At 39.3% G+C, this 22,809-nt stretch overlaps 2 protein-coding genes and 1 long non-coding RNA gene across 3 annotated transcripts; 1 reads left to right on the top strand and 2 right to left on the bottom strand.

Moving 5' to 3' along the window:
* Positions 1 to 4,681: 4,681 nt before the first annotated feature.
* arf6a (ADP-ribosylation factor 6a) lies at positions 4,682 to 6,270 on the bottom strand. Its single transcript, NM_199993.1, is given in 2 exon segments — positions 4,682 to 6,037; positions 6,183 to 6,270. A coding segment is annotated over 1 exon segment (528 nt). The 5' UTR covers positions 5,757 to 6,037; positions 6,183 to 6,270; the 3' UTR covers positions 4,682 to 5,228.
* A 3,326-nt stretch (positions 6,271 to 9,596) lies between these two features.
* Positions 9,597 to 19,308, bottom strand: faua (FAU ubiquitin like and ribosomal protein S30 fusion a). Its single transcript, NM_200737.1, has 5 exons — positions 19,295 to 19,308; positions 16,400 to 16,482; positions 13,717 to 13,861; positions 11,119 to 11,174; positions 9,597 to 9,783 (listed from the first exon to the last, which is right to left on the bottom strand). The coding sequence occupies exons 2-5, from the start codon at positions 16,472 to 16,474 to the stop codon at positions 9,658 to 9,660; spliced, it is 402 nt and encodes a 133-aa protein (NP_957031.1). The 5' UTR covers positions 16,475 to 16,482; positions 19,295 to 19,308; the 3' UTR covers positions 9,597 to 9,657.
* LOC141379485 (uncharacterized) lies at positions 16,476 to 19,332 on the top strand. Its single transcript, XR_012396249.1, has 2 exons — positions 16,476 to 17,142; positions 17,326 to 19,332. It is a non-coding gene; the product is annotated as an uncharacterized lncRNA (long non-coding RNA).
* Positions 19,333 to 22,809: the final 3,477 nt, after the last annotated feature.

Raw genomic sequence — 22,809 nt, 5'->3', positions numbered from 1 at the left:
TTTTAAATAAATAAATAAAAACAAAGCAGCTGCTCGCCATCGCGACAGCAGTAAGAGCTAATGGACGGCCGATCTCTTTCACTCCAAAATGGCAGGATCTGGGGCTGTTTCTGTGCGCTGCTGTTGCAATGGAACGCTCTATTGAGTGTCGCCTCTTGCTGATTCTAAGCTCTTTGGTGTGGAGAGTGAGTGGGTGCTCGCTGCAGAGCCATTTGAGGAGAGGTGAGCTCCAGAGAGGGGGAGCATGAGCTGTCGCTCCTCCTCCTGTAAGCTGTTTTAATGCGTACACCAACCCCACCCCTAACCCTACCCCCAGTGATATCACTCGTAGAAGAAGTGCAAAAAAGGTGGAGCTCAAGCTTAAGCTCCCCCTCTCTGGAGCTCACCTCTCCTCAAATGGCTCTGCAGCGAGCACCACTTGTGGAGAGTTACTGCTTGTTAAGTGTGACGTCACGCGGAGCGGCTTTCGGGTCCAAGCACTCTATTCAACTGAATGGGGAGATTCATGAAATGGTAATAATAAACGTTTACAAAGCGATTTAATACTTTCTAAAGTCACGATGGCAGTATATATGTGTATGGCTAATATCCAATAGCCAGAAAGTGATTCATTTTTTTTTTATAAATTGTAAAAATGTTGGTATTTGTGATGCAGCAAGCCCAGAGATTGTTGTGTACACTATGATTTTATGTAAAATTAACTTTAATGTGTGATAGGAATAAAAAATTATCATAAACGAGTGATTTCTCCACTCAAATGAGTGGCGGCTTGAACCCGGAAACAGTATACATACGTCACAAACACGTCACCACTTCACAAGCGGATTACAGCCTAACAGACTCCTCCTCCTCCTCCTCTCTGCTTCTGTTTGTTATAGTGACAGCAAGGTAGGGTGTGGTTAAGTGTGCTAGCCCCGCCCCAATACCTCAGACAGACCTAATCTGAGAATTTAACTGAAAACAAACAGGATTTTCATATAGTTAAAGATTAGAAGAGCAAACTGTGTTTTGCATTATTATTGACGCACAGATGAGTTGTTCAGCACAACACTAGCAATGTGAGCTCACAAAATCAACATTTAGATTCCATGTGGGCTTTAAATGAACTACGCCAAAACATTAAACAAACCACAAAATAATTAATAATAGTTCAACTAAATAAATAAATGTAAATCAATAAAACTAAACTGAATATAAGGTTATAGTTCAGGTTAAATAGGAGTAAAAATGTTTTACTTAGAAAGTTTGGGTTGGGGTAAAACAAAAGTCATAATTATAAAATTATTGTTATATTAAAACAATAAACAAAATATAAGTTGGGTATAGTGAACACACACACACACACGCACGCACACACACGCACACGCACACGCACACACACACACACACACTAAAAGTGGGTAGGGTAAAAAACAAATATAAGAGTGTAAATTGTAAATAAATAGAGTTATGGCTGGAGATAAAAACCTTTAATAAATATAAAAGTTATGATCCATGGTGTAATGTACCTAATCTCAAATACTCAGACTGCTGTAATTGAGGAGTTTTTCTCAGGAATTGTATTTTACCAAGTAGTCCAAAAGTGTCCAAGAAGATCTCCAAAATCTTTACACTCATTGACCCAGAGACTGTTTAGCTGCAGGTTAGTGGTGAGAAGATGACGGATGTTAACTGTATGATGACCCAAATGGCCTTAAACACCAGCAGGCACAAGAATGGAAATGAAAATCGGGAAACGTCAGACCCCAATATCAGGCCAACGTCAGTGTCCAACATCCAACCTAAAATCAGCCAAACATCAACGTCTAATGATGATACAGATTGAGGTAGTGTGGATGTTACCGCTATGACATCTATCAGACGTTGGATTTCGATTGTCATACCTGATCAGTAAATGTCAGCATTTGACGTCAAAATGATGTTGGATTTTGGTCACTTTCTAACCTAAAATCAACCAAATATCAACACCATTTGAAGTGGTTATTGGTGATCAAAATAACACCCTTAGACATTGAATTTCGGTCACCTGACATCACAACCTAAATCTGACCTAATATTAACATCTTATGACGTTCACACACACACACACACACACACACACACATATATATATACATACACACATATATGTGTGTGTGTGTATATATACACACACACACACACACACACACACACACACACACACACACACACATCAGTTTTTTACAGCGTACTCACTATTCAGTACTTTTAAAAGCTCTACTTTTTAGTGAGTAATATGTTTAACATACTATTACTAGCACAACATTTTATGCAAGTATTTCTCCTTTTACTGGAGTGTGATTGATCAGTACTCTCTCCACCACCCGTTATCATCAATATTATTTTCATAAACCGTGATAAACGGGGGATTGTTGAGCACGCACACACTGAAACAGCTGTACGTCCATCCCATTCTTCAATTTCTGCCATCATTTTCAGAAGACTGTGACTGAAAGATCTTTGAGTTGGTGTTTTTCAGCAGTCAGACAGAAACGTGACCCTGGAGTACTAAAGCAGTTATAAGGCTCCATCATTGTCTGAGATGCAAATATCTGAACATCCAGAATCGTCATTTATTTTCCTTCAGCTTAGTCCCTTTATTTATCAGGGGTCGCCACAGTGGAATGAACTGACAACTCATTCTGCATGCGCTTTACACAGCAGACGCCCTTACAGCTGCAACCCAGTACTGGGAAACACCCCCACACACACATAACGGCCAGTGTAGTTGATCAGTTCCCCTATAGTGCATGTGTTTGGACTGTGGGGGAAACCGGAGCACCTGTAGGAAACCCACGCCAACACGGGGAGAACATGCAAACTCCACACAGAAACACCAACTGACCCAGCCGAGACTCAAACCAGTGACCTTCTTGCTGTGAGGCCACTGTGCTAACCACTGAGCCACTGTGCAAACCCATTCAGAATCCGAATTCCTCTGAAAATGTAAATATTGAGAAAATCCCATTTAAAATTGCTCAAATTAAAATATGCTCTTAGCCATGCATAACACTCATCAAAAATTAAGAATATATATATATTTACACGAAAGAAAAGTACACAATATCTATGAAATATGACCTACTTAATATCCTAATCTTTGGCACCAGAATAAATAATTTTGGCTCAAATGTCCTGTTGGCCATTTCTACAACTTAAGGCAGATTTTGTGCTCCAGGGAGCCAAATGTAATAAATATAGCTTAGAATGTATATGAATATGATTCTGCCTGTTTTTAATTACTAAAGATGAGCCAAACATCAAACTTTACCTGTTATTAATATGCTTTCAACCAATCAGTCAGTCAAAAGAATTTAAAGGGGCAGTTCACTCCAGAAAATGAACACATCACACTCACCGGTAGCAAAAGCTTTCACTTTTGATTTGAGTTAAACACAAAGCAGACGTGTGTGTTCAGGAGGAGATCCGGTCATTAAATATTCAAATTAGAGCTCAGTCATTGGCCAAGCCTGCATTTAAAGGGGCGGTTCACACTAAAACATGTTAATCTGTCCTCATTTCCTCATCTGGCACTTACTCTGACCTGTGTGATTTTCTTTTTCCTGTTGAACACAGATGAAGATACACTGAGGAAACAACTACTGACCTCCACTGAAGTTTGGATTTCTACTATGGATGTCAATGGCTGCTGTTTTCTTTAGTTCATCTTGAACTCATCTTTATCTGGTAAACTGTCCCTTTAAGACTCGTTTAGATCTACTTAACATCCGTATTACAGAATATCTGTGTGAAAATAGCGGAAATGTGGAGTCAAATCATTCTCAAAAATAATATATATTTGCAAAAATTGATACATTATTTCTCAATACAACACATATTTACAAAATCCAACTCATAAATTCCAAACATTTCATAAATACACAAATTATAAATTTAAATATTCCACAAATTAATTGGATGTGTGCATTTATGAATTGTATTTTGAATTTCCAAATTGAATTCGCGAATTAAAAATTGTGTTTTGAATTTCTGAAGTGAATTTGCATATTTATGAACTGTTTTTTTAATTAACGAATTGTGTTTTGAATTGACGAATTAGATTTGCACATTTTACCAACTGCGTTTTGACACTACAAATTGTGTTTTGAATTTACTGAATGGATTTGCATATTTATAAACAGTTTTTTTTTAATTACGAATTGTTTTGAATTTACGAACTGGATTTGCATACTTATGAACTTTTTTTATTTATTTACAAATTGTGTTTTGAATTACGAACTGGATTTGCATATTTATGAAGTGTTTTTTTTATTTACGAATTGTTCAGAATTTACGAACTAGATTTGCATTTTTACTAACTGCGTTGACATTACTAATTATGTTTTGAATTTACAAATTTGATTTGCATAGTTATGAACTATTTATTTTAATTTACAAATTGTGTTTTGAGTTTACAAACTTGGTTTGCATATTTACCAACTGCGTTTTGACACTACGAATTGTGTGAAATTGAATTAGTGTATTTACTAACTGCGTTTTGCAATTTTGTAAATTGGAGTGGTGTATCAATTTTATTTTGTAAATGTATTATTTTTTGAGACTGATCTGGCTCCATATAAACGCTGTTTCGAGATCTGTAGTGAACTTTAACACTAAAACACTGACGTCATGGTTAACACTCGGCAAGAACAGACAGCCGTCATGGATAGAGATATAGATTTTATTATTTCTTCAGCATAACAAATAAAGTCAAATTAACAAAAGATAATATTCATCGTTAATGTCGTTTGAGGAGAAAAATAAAGTGGAAAAGAGGCTCGGTGTGATTTGTGCAGTTTGAGGAGAGTCTTAAACAGAATCCTGACGGGTTAACATGAATATATATTAGTCAAAATAATTAATAATAAAAATCAAACTGAATAGCCCAAATCCACAGCCGGAGCAGCTCTGTGAAGCTGGGCTGAAATGAAAGCAAACGCTCCTTCATGGAAAACGAGACGTTTTTCTGCTTGGCGTTTATTGTTGCGTTTTTTTCGCCGCTCTCCGTACATTCGTTAAATGTGATGGCACAGAGGTAAACAAACAAGCTGCCATTTTCCGCATCTCCAGACACGAAGGACGAAAGTAACACTCCACATTCAGACGTAACAATAGAAATATCGCGTTACATGATGGCGATCAAATCAAACGAAACGAAAGAAAGTTATTGGTTAATTGCTTCTAGTTTGCGTGGGTTTTCATTGGCGTTAGGATTTGTAGTTGGACGTGAGCCAGGTGAGCCCTTCGTAGAGTCCGTCGCCGGTTGTAGCGCAAGACGGCTGAACGTACCAGTTGCGATCTCGGATGCGCGTCAGGCCCAGCTTCTCCTGTATCTCATGAGGCTTCATGGCGTCTGGAAGGTCTTGTTTGTTGGCGAAGATGAGGATAATGGCGTCGCGCATCTCACGATCGTTGATAATGCGGTGCAGCTCCTGCCGAGCCTCATCGATGCGGTCACGATCCGCACAGTCCACTACGAAAATCAGGCCCTGCGTGCCGGTGTAGTAGTGCCGCCATAGAGGACGGATCTTATCCTGACCGCCGACGTCCCAAACGTTAAACTTGACGTTTTTATACGTGACAGTCTCTACATTGAAGCCCACCGTCGGGATGGTCGTAACCGACTGGCCCAGTTTGAGTTTGTACAGAATCGTTGTCTTTCCGGCGGCGTCAAGTCCGAGCATCAATATTCTCATCTCCTTGTTGCCGAAGATCTTGGAAAGCATCTTCCCCATGGTGTTGGCTGGGCATAAATCACGATAAACTTCGAAAACGTTGAAATAAAAAAAATACAGAAATGACTGGGGAGTGCAAGACTTAGTCGCTTTTCCGATGTGTTTATAGAGAGTGTGTGGTAATGAAGGTGCATAGAGAAGAAGCCCACGGGTGGAGAAGCTCTGAAGCCGTCTTCCGGTGCGCGGATCCGGCACGTTCTGTCGGACTTCCGCCTGGAGCTCCGCGTTTCCGGCCGCTGTACATTCCCTCAGATATTCATGCCGACCGGCCTCTTCTGGCCCTGGAAGACACACGCACACACATACATACAAACATACATACAGACACACACACACACAGAAACAGACACACACACACACACAGCTTAACTTTGCGCCTCTACTTTCCTCTGTTAACCGTAACGCTCACTGTACGGGCGGCTTTACCTCATTTATCGGCCCCCTCGCGCACACCGGGCTCGGTTCAGTCCCACTCGCCTCTCCGGTCGCGCTGCTGCTGCTGTCGGTGTTTCCGTTACCGGAAAAGGTGCGGACCTTCAGCCGCCACTTCCTCTGTTTCTCGCTCAGGCGCACTGCGCTATTTGACATTCGTGCTCCCTGAATCTACTACGGCGAAGGCTCTGCTTTTAATATTCATGACGCGCGCTTGTGTGATTGGCGGGAGAGCGGCTGCGTCATCACCCGTTTAATATTCAAACACACTGAGCTTTGCTCAATTTTAAGTAGGACTTTGTTAATATTCGTTACACAAAATAAATATATCAGATTTATGTACGTATTAACGCGGTCTCCTTGCAGTCAAATTATTAATTCCAACAAAAGCCGCGTGACCTAATTAATATTCATAAAGACCTTCGCCGTAGTATAATCGCCCAAGTCGTTTTAAATAAAATGGACGCCATTGAGAATCTTGGTTTTGTAGTGTTTACCTCGTTTAAATAGTTCAGATGTGATGTTTGCAGCGTGATGAATGATTCCAGCGCGTCCAACCGAGGAGTTTGTGCATATTTTACTGCGCTTCCTGTCCAGAAAACCGCCTGATCAGTGGCGTCATTTGACGTCGGGGGGGCGGGGCCGGCCGAGTTTAAAAAATGCCTGGTTTAAATAAAACAGCCCTCAGAGCCAGACGCAGACCCACTGCAGAAACCAATGACTGTAAAAAATATGGACGACGCGACAGCCCTTTTTCCCATTGAACGCCTTGAGGGCAAAACGCCTGCTTGACGGGCACAAACTGTCGCAAAAGACTGCTGAAATTGGAGCCAGACATGCGCAGAAGGACTGTCTGATGGAGCCAGAGGAGGAGCCGCTAAAATGAGCAGAGTCGAGCTTCCAATCAAACGCTTTATGTAAAATCAACTACGCCCCCCAAACTTCTCAGCATGCGTTTGCTGTCATATCAACACAAATGGATGTAATAACGTTAACAAATATGAGGGTTTTATATATTCAATCGCGCCAGCTCCAGGCCGCAGCGCACAACTTACTCGCGGCGTCGCGGGCTGATTCCGGCTCGCATGCGGCAGCGCCTGCTCGCTCGGCCGCCGCATCTGGCTCGATTGACTCGGGCTGGAATCGGGTAGTGAGTCCAGGCATCCGGAGTAGGTCCAGCAGAGGTAACATTAGTCAGTCTGAGCTCTAAGAGATAAGTCTCCGGCAGGCGAGAATCTAGCCGGAACTGTGTTTTGCTATCTGGGTGGCTAGGCGTGTATCAGCAAACTAATAATGCCCGAAAAAAGCCCTGAACTTAGCGAATAAACAGTGTTCCACCAGGATCATGTATGTCAGAAACTATAGTTTACTGCTGAACTCATTTTGTCATGGTAAAATAACACAGAAATCGAATAATAACATTTCAGTCTACTTCAGTCTCCTGCAAAAGCTCAGACGCCGCGCTTTGAGAAACTGTCAATCACAGCTGTCAATCACGATGACACGCCCAGCATTAAATTACTGCTAAAAACAAACTGTTTACAAAAATGAAGATCTGCACCTATTTCAGCACAATAACCAGTGCCTTAATCGACCAGAACTATCTTTCGGGACATTTTATTGCAAGTGTAATATTTTTTTTTATTTGGGCTCAAGTCTCCTTCATTAACACGGAGGAGGCGGGCTTTATAACTTGTACTGCAGCCAGCCCCCAGGGGGCGATCTAACGGCCGAAACCTTCACTCAAACGTAGGCTTGCGGCACACTTGGCAGAAACACATGCGTCTGCGGGTTTTCTCGAGAGAGGAAGGCCGTGTAGGAGATACATCAACCAGCAGCAGATATGAGCAGCTGCTGAGTCACTGTAGGATTCTGAAGTCTGGAGTAAGCAAAGATCGACTAGTAGCTACAGTGTGCCTGTCAATAATGCTCCACCAGTCCCATTACAATCTCTCTCTCTGTCAACAGGTGAACTCCCGCCTGCCCTTTTAATATCTTAATTTATACCTTTTATTCTTAGTTTTGAAGCTGATATTATAATCACAGCAATAAAAATTTTGTTGCTAACACTATTAATACATTCATTTTCATTCAGCTTAATTCCTTCTTCAGGGGTCACCACAGCGGAATGAACCACCAACTTATGAATAATACATTTACTATATATATATATATATATATATATATATATATATATATATATATATATATATATATATAGTTAACGTTAGTTTATAAAAATACTGTTCATTTGTGAACTTTATTAAACAACTATTTTGGATTTTAACAAGAGTAATTTAGACCCATTTAGTCTTTTTTTTTTTTTACATATTATGTGCTAAACCTTTTCAAACGCGTTGAAAAGGGGCGTGGCCTGTTGCTTGTGTCGGTACTTCAAATAGTGCGTCCTTAAATAAAAGTGAGTCCACAAATAACCCAAATGTGCAAAGTTCATTTTTAAACTGAGTAAAAGCGAGTCTAACAATGAAAATAAGGATCAGTCGGAAAAAAAAGTCATGCAAATATTTGTTATAAATATTATATATAAAGTCCGATTTAAAATCCAATTCATAATTATTTTTTCAAGTGAGGTAAACAATTTAAAACATTTGAGCTTTAAAATATTTTTTATGAATTTAAATGCCATTACAAGCACAAAAATTAATCATTTACCTCTGATTTAAAAAATAAATGAAAAAAAAACAAGGGCATCCAGCGTCTTCTGAGTGGTCATTTTGTTAGGGATGCTCTTAAATGTACATTTTGTTTACATGTTTGGCTTTTAAAAAGCGCTGTTCAACTAACCTTAAATGAATATTCCAGAAACAAAATCATATGTGGGAATCCCGAGAACATTACGTGACTTTAATCCATTTAACAGTTAAAACGTAAAATCTAGTTTTAATTTTGTTTCCCAAATGTTTGTTTTATTTATGTTAAAAATCCAGTGAAATGTGCAATTTTTATTGTGTTTGATGTAATCTCAACTGAAACAAGGAAAAGGGGCGGGGCATAGAGTAGCCCCTCCCTTAACAAATAAGCAGCTAATAGTGTGTTTGTCCCACAGCTCTGCCTGTGAGAGCGGTTGAGCTCAAGCACAACAAATGAACAGCCCATAAGGGGCGGGGCATGTCATACACTATAGCATTTGATTGGTCAGAAGATTTGATGAGTAACTGAAGTAAGAAAAGAAAACAAAAAGTCCGTTTAGGCGGAAAAGACAAACTGCAAACTGTAGATGTTTACACATCAGGCTCATCTCTTCTACATGTGAGTTGCGTCAGTGTTTCAGAGACACTCGATTATAAATATGTTTACATACTGATAAAAACTCCTAAAAAACGTTATTTAAATTTCACACAGCTCACGAATGTTTCTGTACATGTGAAATAAGAGCGCAGACAGGTGTTGAGCTCCTGAAGAACCTTTATTTTACGAGAGTGTTCAGATCTCAGAGTAAATCATTGGTTTAGGAGTTTGCGTTCGGCCCCTTCTTCTTGCCGAAGGTCGGCACCACGTTGACGAAGCGCCGGTTGTACTGAATGCGGCGTTTGGCACGGCCGGTCTTCTTCTTCTTCTTCTCCTGTTTGTCCACCTGCAGGCCGAGCGAGGAAGAAACGCTTGTTAAAGTTACGAAAGTTAATAACTATTAAAATTTGTATTAAATTACACGTTAATTGCATTTTATTTTAACCCTCACGGTAATATAAAACGGTGATTATATCCAGTATTATATATATTATTAAACTGCAGATTCAATTTGTATTTTATTAACATCTACACCTCACAGTAATGTAAAAACAGTAATTATGACAAATTTACATTATTAAATTACCCATAACATGTATTTTTATTAACGCCTAGCCCTCACAGTACTGTAAAAACTATAATTATAAGAAATAAATATTTATATTATTGTCAGCGCAATTGCCTAGTGGTTAGCGCGCTGACATATGGTGCAGTAGCACGTCAGGGCGTTCCGAGTTTGATTCCTGGCTCGAGGATATTTCCCAACCCTACTCCCCCCCTCCCCTCCAACTTCGCTTCCTGTCTCATTACTGTCCTATCTAATAAAGGCAAAAATAAATCTTAATTTTTTAATCATTATTTATTAATGTACTCATCAAATTGTATTTTATTATCGTTTATTTCTCACAGTAATGTAAAAACGGTATTAACAAAATGTACATGACTTATTAAATTACATTGTGTTTTCTTAACGCCTACCCCAACCGTGATAATAATAATTACGTATATTATTTATTAAGTTGACCATTAAAACGTATTTCTTACCATTTATCCCTCACAGTAATGTGAAAACAGTAATTATAACGAGAGTTATTTGCATTATTTATTAAATTACCAATTATACTGTATTTTACAAACACCTACCCATCACAGTAATGTAAAAACTGGCAATTACACTGAGAAATATTAATACTATTTATTAAATTATGCAACAAATTGTATTTTATTAATGTTTATCCCTCACAGTAATGTCAAAACAGTAATTATATCGAGAACTATTCATTTATAAATGACCAATTAATTGTATTTCATCATCCTTTATCCTTCACAGTAATGTGAAAACTAAATTTAACAAGAATTATTAATAATCACGAATGAAATCACCAATTAATTGCATTTTAATCAATTTAAGCGTCTACCGCTGATGTTAAAGGCCCTAACTATAACGAAAATTATTCATATTACTTGTTAAATTACCCATTACTTTGTATTTAATCAATGCCTGTAATGGCTGTATTTTAATAATAACAGTAATTATACAGAGGCTTATTCATATTACTTATTAAATTACCCATTAAGCGTGCTTTACATGTACCCCAACCCCACAGCTGTATCTCTTTTAGAGTTGAAACCGTAGTAAACGCAGTGAGCTGAAGATCACAGCACTGCAGACGGGACTTACCTTAGGCGTCTGTCCTCTTACTTTACCAGCGCGAGCCAGAGAGCCGTGGACTTTACCTGAACACACACACACAAGCATCTCAGAAATACGTGCAAAAAAACAGTGTTCCCACTCTACACCACATGGCAAATTCACTGATAATGTCCAAATGTCAAATTCAGGACGTCCATGAGCGATGACCAACAGAAAGACTGGCAGCTAGTGTTTCCCTCCGAAAGTTAGGGGACATATCAGGCTGTGCATTTACACACACACACACACACACACACACACAGGAGTTGGACACTTGAGACTGAAGGCCTGGGGCCTCATGTACGAAGACTTGCGTGGAAATCTTACTAAAACATTGCGTACGCACAAAGCTGTAAATGTGCGTACGCAGAAAAAATTTCAGATGTATGAAACACTGCGTACGCCGAATCTCACGCATATTCTTTTGTACATCCGAATGAACGTGAAACTGAGCGCAACATGCACGAGCGCAAAACCCCTCCCTGCCTCCTCCCCCGTATGAATATGCTAATGACTATGCTAATGGCAAAACCCAACGAAAAAGCAACGGCAAAATCAAACAAAAAGAGAAACTTTGAACAGAATGTGAATTGGAGGTGCTGCTTTCGGAGGTAGACCGGAGAAAAGCGGTGTTATTTGCAAGTTTGTTCTCCGGAATTAACAACAAAAGAAAAAAATAGAGTGGGAGAGTTTAGCTGATGCGGTTAACACAGTTGGGTCTGAACATCGCACTGAGTGCATTTACAAAAGAAATAGTGTGGTTTATATCTGTAAACTGTTGCAGCACCCTTAGCAGTCTCAGTGGCGCACCTCATAAGAAGCATATGATCATATACTGACACGTTCGAGCACTAACTCGGTTCGAATCCAGCGTCTGATGAATTCTTTCTTCTTTTTTTCCCGCTACACATCAGATTTTGCCCACTATTTATCACGAGAAAGACAAGTAGGAATCATTAATAAGTTTGTGCATCATATTTTATTTGCACATTTATTGAATGGAAATGTTTCTGATTCACGCATGCAAATTTATCTTCAGATAGTGTCTTTATAGCAATGTGCGTGCAGTAGATAGCTCAGATTACATTGGGAAAACAGGCGACCGCTGCAAATTGTGCTTTAATGTTTAGCTGGTCAACTGTATGGTATGGAAATCTTACATACCTACTATATGAACCCGTCTCATACAGCTGCCATTGCAAGGCTCAGACACTTTGTAGAGAGGAATTTAACACAACTGCCTCTAGGAGTCGCCAATGGAAATAAAACAGACACGCACAAAAAATGTGCGTACGCCAGCCAGAAAGCTGCCGTGGAGCTGCGCACATTCCCACGTTCAGTTCATTGTTAGTAAATCCAAACGTGAGCGATTCTGAGCGTGAAACCTGGCGTACGCAAAGTTTTTGTGCGTACGCAGCGTTGATACATGAGGCCCCTGGTGTTTGAGGACAGTAGTTGATCAGTCTGCTGTAGCTCCTCCTCCTCATTACATCATCAGCTGGTGTAGTGATTGAGGGGTTGTGTCATTACTGATGGTCATTACTGATGCTGCTGGAGGAAAACCTGTCCTGACTCACTCCTCCAAAACAGCCCAAAGTGCTCAATAATGTTTAGTTCAGGGTACTGTGCAGGCCATGGGAGATGTTCAACTTCACTGTTCAGAGCACTCTGTCTCCAGTCCTGCTGTGTGTATTGCTGCATTATCATCTTGATACACACCACCACCTCCAGGGTACAATGTTTGACCCATTGGGTCACATGCTCCTCCAGAATGGGTCAGTAGTCCTTGGCAGTGACCCAGCACCCATCTAGCAGCAGTAATGGTCTAGTGAACGCTGTGATATTGAGCCCAGAACATCAGTCTCCCCCATGCTTGACTCTGGGCATCAGCAGTCTGGGTGGGCCGCTCCTGTGGGGCTTCTCCACACCGTGACTCTCCCGGATGTGGGAAAGACAGTGAAGCTGGATCATCAGAGAACAGCACATGCTCCACATCGTCCACAGCTCCAGATCTCCACCGCTCCTCCACTGAGGCCGGCGTTCAGCATGGGCAGGAGTGAGCAGAGGTTTGGCTCATGTATGTTGACCCGGTGGAGCTCCAGAGAGCAGTTCTGCAGGACACAGGAGAGTGGAGCTGCACATGTCATGCTGCAGTGAGTCGGGCCGCTGTGCTCTGATGTGTTCTGGGTAAATCAGGGTTATCAGCTCTTTCAGCTTCCTCCGGCCTCCACAGCTCCTCCTGCTGGATCTGCTTCTTCTTCTTGGTGGTTTGCTGACATGACTCTGGACACCGCGGCTCTCAATCATCACACACACCTGCTGTCTCGCTCACAGACACACAGCAGCACTCTGTCCTCTTCTGAACTGCGCTGTGTCCCCATAATGCAGTGTGTGTGCAGGATGTGCTGTGCTGTTCCTCTGCTGGTGAAGCTTCACTCTGCTCCACTGAAGATCAGTGAAGATGAACAGCAGGAGGAGACAAGCAGACAGAGCACCGACAACACTGCACTGACCACAGCTTCAGCTTCACTCTACAACCCCTCTTTGTGTGTGTGTGTGTGTGTGTGTGTGTATATGTGTGTTTACCTCCCAGCAGTCTGCCAGACACCTCGAGTGTGCAGAACTCAGTGATGCCGCAGTTCAGCAGCGTGGAGTCGTCCTGCAGAGGAGCTCCAGACAGCAGGAGGAGCTGATCCTCCACACACACTCCCTCCAGAGCCTCCACATGGGCCTGAACACACACACACACACACACACACAATATATCAAATACAAAGAACAGAACAGATATGACATATCGTAACACACACATTACTTCCAGAACAAGTCAAAATTATTTGAACACACCACTGTTATACAATGACTTGCCTAATTACCCTATTTGGGGTAACTCCGCCTGAATTTGGCCTTCCGATTTAAAAAGCTTCCCATACCCACATGCAGTGGTGTAAATACAAAAGTTTGGTATCATTTGAAAGGAAACCCTTTGAAATTTCATAAAATACAGTTGAAATGGAAAACAATTGTTGTGTATATTGTCTGTGTTATAATAAACACACAAAAAGGCGCTTTTTTTAAATATATATACTGAAGTTTGGAAATGTGCAAATCAGTATTGGAGAGTTGCAGCACCCTGGAAACAGTTTTATTTCTTTCCAGCAGGTGTCAGCAAACACAGGAAAAAGGATTTTTTTCTTTATAATAATTTATGTGAGAATAATTCCATTCCAACTGCGAGGAGGAAAAATGCCATTTTTTATTTTATTTCCGCCTACCTATTTTTGAAGTCTCCCCATACCCTCATACAGTATAATAAATGCCATATCTCAATGTAATTTTACAGAAAACCCTTTGAAATTACAAAAAGAACTGCTGAAAGTGATAAATATTATTATACATGTCGTCTGTCCTATGATGAACCACCTCAACACAAACCGCTTTTAGTTTTTTTGTTGTAAAGCCTGATTTAGAAAGTGTATAACTCAGGCCCTGTATGCTCCATCAAACTGCAGACTGTTTTGATTGTTCCCAGCGTTTGTCAGGAGACTCTAGAAAAAAGAACTTTGTTTTTATCATGTAGTATGCAATAATTATGTTAGTTCAACTGAAGGGTGGGAAATCATAACTTTTTTGCGTCTGATCTGACTTGTACGCACTCTGTTTTGGACACCTCTCTTCCTGTTTGTCATGCAATATCTCGGTCACTGATTGGCTGATCAAGGCTTGCGATACATCAGCATAAAGCCGAGAATCTCACCTTTCTAGTGATATGTATTCATCTGGATAGGTCGAGGCTATCATATTTTTGTGAATTTTGGAATATCATGACCCTAATTTGTTGCGTTTGGCACTTACAAGACACAGCAGGGGTTTACTGATGCACACATCCTCAGAAAACGCTGAAAATTGACTCATTTTGTAGAGAAAAACCTAATGTAAAAGATGATGTAGCTTGTTTGGCTATCTGTGCTAGCAAATGATCAATAATTTTCCTTTTATGTTTACAAAAAACAAGTTTATACCAACGATGGATCCTTATTATTGGCAATGAGAGCTTTGATTTGATGTATTACTTGCCATTATGTGTCTAATATTAGCGGTGTGAAAAATGCATACTGAACAAAGTACATATTCGGGGAGGGGGGTTGAGATATTATACATCGAGTGTAAATTAAGTGTAAATAACTTCGTTACAGTACAACAAATATTAAAGTGATGTGCATCAGTTGATAACAGACATTCTAAGCTTTCACCCAGTAGGTCATAGGGTGTTATTAATGCAGACAGACCTCTTAAACCTATAGTTATTCTCCCGATGACGTCCTTTTGTCCCCGGTACCGAGCACACAGAGTTTAACTGGTTAAATGTCACTTTAAGCTGAACACTAGCGTCTTGAAGAATATCTAGTCTAATATTATTTACTGTCATCATGACAAAGAGGAAATAAATCAGTTATTAGAGATGAGTTATTAACACTATTATGATCAGCAATGTGTTAATGCACATATTAAAGTATTGCACGAGACACGACAGACAGAAATGCCAAATTCTGAATCAAAATTGAATCCTCACCTCACTTGAGGGGGTTTTGGACGCATATATATTTGCCACATACACTCTGAAGTAGAGAGGATTACACCCACGTGACTCCATTATGCTTGGCTTGTTTACTGTTGGTTGCTAAGTAACCAATACTACAGTGAGCTCCTCAGCTGATGTACATTTTACATGTGGGATTGTTCGATGTTTTGCAAACTTAGACATGATTGGCTTCACATTAGGATAGAAACATGACTACAGATACACACTAGGCAGGGGATGATAACAGTGTTCAGCGTATACTGCGGTTTGGAGAAATCGAGGTTTAAAACCGTCGAAATGGTCAGCAATACCGTTCCAGAGGTATGAGGAGGATTTTTATTTACATTTCTGTGTTTTTTTAAGGAAAAATATCTGCAAAGATGCTTTAAATTGTAAAGAAATCAAAGTTTTTGAAACTAATGAAGACAGCAGAAGTCAATAATCCATCTGAGTTATTCAGCCTGACATGTTCACTGCTCCAAAACATTATAAATGTTTCTCAAAATTAAAATATATCGTGTGCAAAAGGGGAAAAGGTTTTGTTTTTTACCCAGACATTTAAAAAGAGCGTATATTAGAGCAGTGATCTTCCTGATATCTATAGCCAAGGTTATCATACCGCCAGAATCTTATACCGGCCTATGCCTAACACACACACACACACACACACACACACACACGCCTCACCTTAATGTCACGGACGGTCTCATTTCCGGAGACCTCGAGTGTGTGAAGAGACTGAGCGCGCAGAAACAGCTGCATGATGAGCACTACAACACACACATTATATACATTAACACACACAAATCACACATATTGCATTAAACTGACAAAAAAAGCTACTTAAACAGCACACTTAGAGCTGAACTACACTAAAATATATCCGTGAGCTGATATAACGCTGAACATATACTGTGTGTAATCTAGTGGTCTGATGGACAGTGGCAGGTACCAATGCCTCCAAAGTTTCAAGAATGTATAATCGAGTGTACACATGTTTTTTACATGTCTAATAATTGTTGATGTTCATATTTAGATCATAGATACACAAAACTACAAGAATAACAAGAATACAACGGACACACATGCACATTTTCAATAGTAAACACGCAAAACTCTTAGTTTCTCTGCTGATTAAATTCACTTACATTACAGTATACATTAAATTCTGGAGCAAACTAGAAACAGAAAACAAATTATAAGAGATGAAATAATAAATATTAAATCTAAAAAAGTAATTTGTGCTTTATTTTAAGCTACATAATATTTATGATCCACAGAAGCACAATATTGAAGCGATAATCTTTTTTCATGAATGTGTGCAGCTTTTAATAAACACCAAATAGAGAAAAACACTTAATTAAGCAATGAAATTCATTCATTCCGCCTGCAATGATGAGCAAATGGCCAAGCTGGGTCCTGGAGTGCCGGTGTCCTGCACACTTTAGCTCCAACTCTAATCAAACACACCTGCTTATATTTCTAGTGATCTTGAAGACACCGATTAGCATGTTCAGGTGTGTTTGATTAGTGTTGGAGCTCAACTGTGCAGGACACCGGCCCTCCAGGACAGAGTTTGCCCACCCCTGGAATATATTGTATAAACTGTCCAGGTGTAATGAACAGTGGCAAAGATACTAATGGCTCAAAGGCTGTATAATTAAGTGTATAAATGTTTTTTGTGTGTATAAAAAATGTTGTTGATGATATTTATATCATGGATAACTTGATGACACATTAAAATACACACAGTTTGACTGAATATGCTACTTGTGTAATATAAAAATTGGGGTAAAGTTGGTTTAATATTCACACATTCAGACTTTCTCCTTAATGCAATTTCAGAAAGGTATTATTTGCTAAATACTATCATCAGCCGATGATTCTCAGAGTACAAGATTATTCACAGTCAAATAAACAGTGCTAATGTTGATTTCAAGTCAAACTTGAACAGACCGAATATTCACAGTAGTGTAGTAAACAATACAGGGACTGTACAGATGAAGGAATGTGCCAATATATAACCAACTTTACCTCAATTATTAGATCACGCATCGAGTATATTCAGTCAAACAGTGCATTTTAATGTGTCAAAGTCAGCTTTATTGTCAATTCAACCACATGTAAAGGACATACAGAGAATCCAGGGTTCTTACACCTTTTCCAACTTCAAATTCAGGCACTTTTCAAGCACTTTCAATGTGCATTTCTGTTTTTCAGCACCTAACAACCATGGTATATTACGTTTAAATATGTTGTATGCATGTATTCACATTTAAATCCATTGTGCTATTTAAAAAAAACACGATATGACCTTTCAACTTAAATTGCTGAATATTTTGGAGCATAGAATTATTGGGACAGTTCACCCAAAAACGGTAAAAATATATTTATATTTTTTAGAAAGCTCAGTTATTGGATGAAGTATCTTTTAGAGTTTGTTCTGTCTACCTGAAGTTGATTTCTCGTTCGTAATATTTCATGTTCACTGCTATTCAAAGTTCACATAACAAGTTAAATCCTTAAGAGTCAGAAAATGTTCCAATTATTGTGAAAATCCGTCACCAAATATGGAAACGACAGTTTGTAAGCTTTTATCAATATTACTTTTTATTATTGTCAATATTACTTTAGGTTAGGACTAAGGTGCAGTTTTAACTGTGTGGTAAATGTCCCACCTGTCAAATGGTTTTGATTGTGCGCAAAATAAATATTTAGCTTAAAGGAAAACTACTCCGTAAGATAACAAATTATTAAGAAAGCAATGAAATTTCAAATTCAAGCAGGTTTAAGCACATTTTCCAGGATTTCCAGCACCCGTACGAACCCTGAGAATCGTAATTATGTACCTCTCAGAGCCTCAGTGCCTAACATATAATATTCATACAAAAAGTAGTTTTAGAAAGAATTTACAATACATACAATTGTACATAAAACGTCATAAAAACATACAATAAATGTAATTTAAAAATATATGTAAATAATAGAAATTTGTAAACAATACAATTACATTAAGGGCATCAGGTGATCTTTGATATAAACATTTAAAAAGATTTTCACACATGTACAAAACATGTGTATTCTTTCTTGAAACTTTACAGACATTTGTATTGTTTTGCCTACAGAATATCAACCTAAACAGGCTTTATATTAATATATATGTGAAAATTAAACAGCATTTACAGCTATGTTGGATCTTTATAGTTTTGATTATTTAATAAGGATTATAGTCAGTCGTAAGGATGTTTTATTCAGCTTCTGTTGGTTTCCCTGATAACCCCTGCAGTGTTTGACGCTCTATAAGATCTTCTGTCCGCCATCGTCGCAGGGTTATTGAGTTAAACATGGATTAATCTGCTGAATAATCTGCGTTTTACACCAAACTCGATCCCGACACTCGTGCGCGCGCCCGTCAAACACGCGGAGCTCGTACGCGCTTATAAACTCTTCATTACGGCGGTTTCATTCCTGTTTTTGAAACCTACGCGCACATATAACCCGACATCACTCTCCTAAACCTGGATAAATGACATTATTGACTATATACTCGAGAATAATGAGAAGAATAGTCGCGGGCCTTACATTGGCGATGCTTGTCGATCCACAACTGGACGAGAAAAGGACAGAGAGCATGCGCGGCGCACAGAACTCTGGGTAGAGCGACGCACACGTGACCATCACGTGTTTATTGAATCAACATCATGAATATATACACTAGATATCGCATAGGGACCCTGAGCATGCGTCAGTAGCGCCGCCACATTGGTACAGTGCTCCCAGGACAAATGTCATTCAACCGCACTAGTCAAGACAGTGTTATTACGTGAAGATGCGGGACTTTAGCGCTGTCTACGAGTGTAGTAACAAGCAAACAAAGAAAACAAAGCACAAAGGCAGAACATTTCATAGGTAATAGTCAGTTTTTTTCTGTTTTTGAATGTTCTGAACTTTTGTGCTAATCAGGTCACGTTATTGATGATAACAGTCACTTACTGCATTCACCATACGGCAAAGCAGCTCCAACTCGCACTAAACACTCGGCTTATGCTAGTTTTGTTGAATAAAATCAGCAAACAATGCAAAAGAAATAAGACAACGAGATGCTGCGCTGCCAGAAACTGGTATTATTGTCGGCTAACGTTAGTGAAAGAGTCGTTCATAACGGAGATTCATTCACAAACGAATCGCTCCCTCCGTCAGTATGAGCAGTGAAAGCAGGAGAGGAGCTGTGTTTCAGGACATGATTAGATCAGATTTAACAGGGAGGGAGGATAGTACATTTCTGTACACACAAACACAAGCCATTGCGGTCACTGATCCATCAATGTAGAAAAGTGATGTAAAATAAAAAATTTAATAATTAGTAAAAAAAATTACATACTAACATCCAGGAAAACTCCCAATCATAGACATATGTGTATATCTCTGGCTTTGGATGGCCACAGTCCTCCACTGTACCTTGGTCCCGCATTCATTTCAAAGGAGCGCTACCCTGTAGCAAGATGGCGGCGCTATTGACGCATTCCGTCCAATAGACAACAACAGGCCAGGCGACATCTAATGTATATATTAATGAGAATCACCAAGAGGCGACACTCTAGTGCAATTTGTGTATTTGATCGGATGGGTGGTCTTTCTTTCTTGCTGTTGTGCGACTATAAAGCAGATTAACTTCCAATTAAACTCTCAGCCTTTCACAAACAAGCTCTTTTAGCTTAGAAATTGATGTACAAACATAACTTCTCCCCACACCAATGTTATGTTTGGAACTGTAATATTTTGTACAAACATAAAACCTTGTTCTTAAAAATTTGGTTTGAAAAGGGAATTTTTTGGTGGGACAGGTACTAAATTCCCAAGGTTACCTAATGACTTATGAAGAATTTTTATCACACTTTAATTTTACTGTGTCCCATAAAGAATTTGCAACAGTATTTTCTGCTATTCGTCTATGTATTGTCTCAATATGTAAAAGTTACTCATAATTAGGAAATATCTCTTTGTTGTTTTTGTGTTTTGATAAAAAGTATAGTATTCAGCTATAGCTTGCATGTTTTCACACATTTAAAATATGTGGCTAAGAAATGATTAACTGTTCATTTTGGGCTCTAAAAATTATGAAAACTAATTGTAATATATGAAAGCCTGACCCATCTGCTCATGATTACCCTGCTAAAAAATCCAGCTTAAACCAGCCTAGGCTGGTTGGCTGGTTTTAGCTGGTCGACCAGGCTGGTTTTAGAGGGGTTTTGGCCACTTCCAGGCTGGTTTCCAGCCATTTCCAGCCTGGTTTTAGCTGGTCAGGCTGGAAAATGACCAGCTAAATCCAGCTAAAACCAGCTTGACTAGCCTGGTTTAAGCTGGACATAGCTGGTTTTGGCTGGGCTCCCATCATGGCTAGGCTGGTCAAGCTGGTCATTTTCCAGCCTGACCAGCTAAAACCAGGCTGGAAATGGCTGGAAACCAGCCTGGAAGTGGCCAAAACCCCTCTAAAACCAGCCTGATTGACCAGCTTAAACCAGCCAACCAGCTGGTTTAAGCTGGATTTTTTCAGCAGGGTATTGAGCAAGCTCATACACGACACACAAAAAGTGAAATGAATGAGGAGGCATGTAGAGATAACGCAAACTCTAATCAAGTAATTTCAGCATGTCAAAGTCATATTTATGTGTATAAAATATATTTTCCCAACAATAAAAGTGTGGCTAGTGAAAATGGCGAGTGGCTAGTAATGTTGGAAAAGTACTAGCCACAGTGGCTGGTGGCCAAAAAAGTTAATGCAAAGCCCTGAAAGTACCCGTGAATATTCCCACTGAAGGGTGACAGTGAATGTGCTTTAATCACTCTTCCTAATTAACTAAACACTTTTATTGCATATCATCTCACTTCACTTACTGTGCTTCAGCTCACACTGTACAAAGTGAAAACTTAAATTAGTTTGACTTGTTAAAGTTAAATAAAATAAATTTGACAAACTTAATTTATTACTGAAAACTGTCATATTATTTAAGGTGTAACAGGTTTTAGTAGTTTATTTTAAAAACAAGACTGGAACAGTGCATACAGTACAAATCATTCAATATAAAACTGTGAATATAATAATAAAGTACTTTTATTACAGTACTAATAATTCCCTTCCCTTGTTTATATAAAAATATCACTTTCTTTGTAGGCAAATAAAAGTATTGCTCATTATTGACAGTGAACAATACTTATACTCGCCGCAAATAAACCTGATAACCCTAAAGCAGCGGTTCTCAAAGTGAGGACAATGAAACAATAGCATCTGGCTGCAGCCTTTATGATGCAAGCTGAGGTTGCATCACTCAGCGATGCATTGTCAGACACAATGCACTCAATGGAGTGACGTCACTGTGAGGGGTAGGTGAGCGCATTGAATAGCATTTGATGCAGCTCAGATTGCACTGCACCGAGTCTGCAGCCAGACCCCTCTCTAATGAAGGGGGAGGACGTCACCTGGTCATTTCCAAAAATCTAATTATTTTTATTAAACCATGAGAGTTAGCATATTTCATCCATAACCGTTTATAGTCACTGTTTGCTATATAGTTACTATAGTAGCTTACAGTAAATAGTTGTATTGGATTGCGACCCCTGGGGTAGTTACATTATATTAAAGACACAGCAATGGCGTCAGATGCAGCAGATTGATTTCATAACAGCAGGTTACTTCCTGGCCCATTTACAGCACTCGCATACATTAAAGAAGTAAATAAAGAGTAGACTTGGGTCTATTGGTGTGTGTGGGTGTGCGCGCGCCATTGCATGCAAGGCTTCAGTATTTATAACCACCTCAGAGGATATTGGGGGTTGTGAGTCGCTGGCATTGTTATTTTGGGGCTCGCGGGCTGAAAAGTTTGGGAACCCCTGCCTTAAATACCAAAATGCATTACTGAAAACGGTTATAAATTAAGTTTGACAAACGTTATTCATTTAATTGTGACCAGTCAGAGTAATTTGCTTACGTTTCCCCTTTTTACAGTGACGGCTGATGACTGAATATTAATCAGATGATGTCATCACACTGCTGAAAATCACCCAGGCACCATTTCAACAGCAGGAAAATAAACTCAGCT

The sequence above is a fragment of the Danio rerio genome, chromosome 20 (genome assembly GCF_049306965.1).
Source record: "Danio rerio strain Tuebingen ecotype United States chromosome 20, GRCz12tu, whole genome shotgun sequence".
NCBI classification, from domain to species: domain Eukaryota; kingdom Metazoa; phylum Chordata; class Actinopteri; order Cypriniformes; family Danionidae; genus Danio; species Danio rerio.
This window is presented reverse-complemented; position numbering and strand designations above follow the sequence as displayed.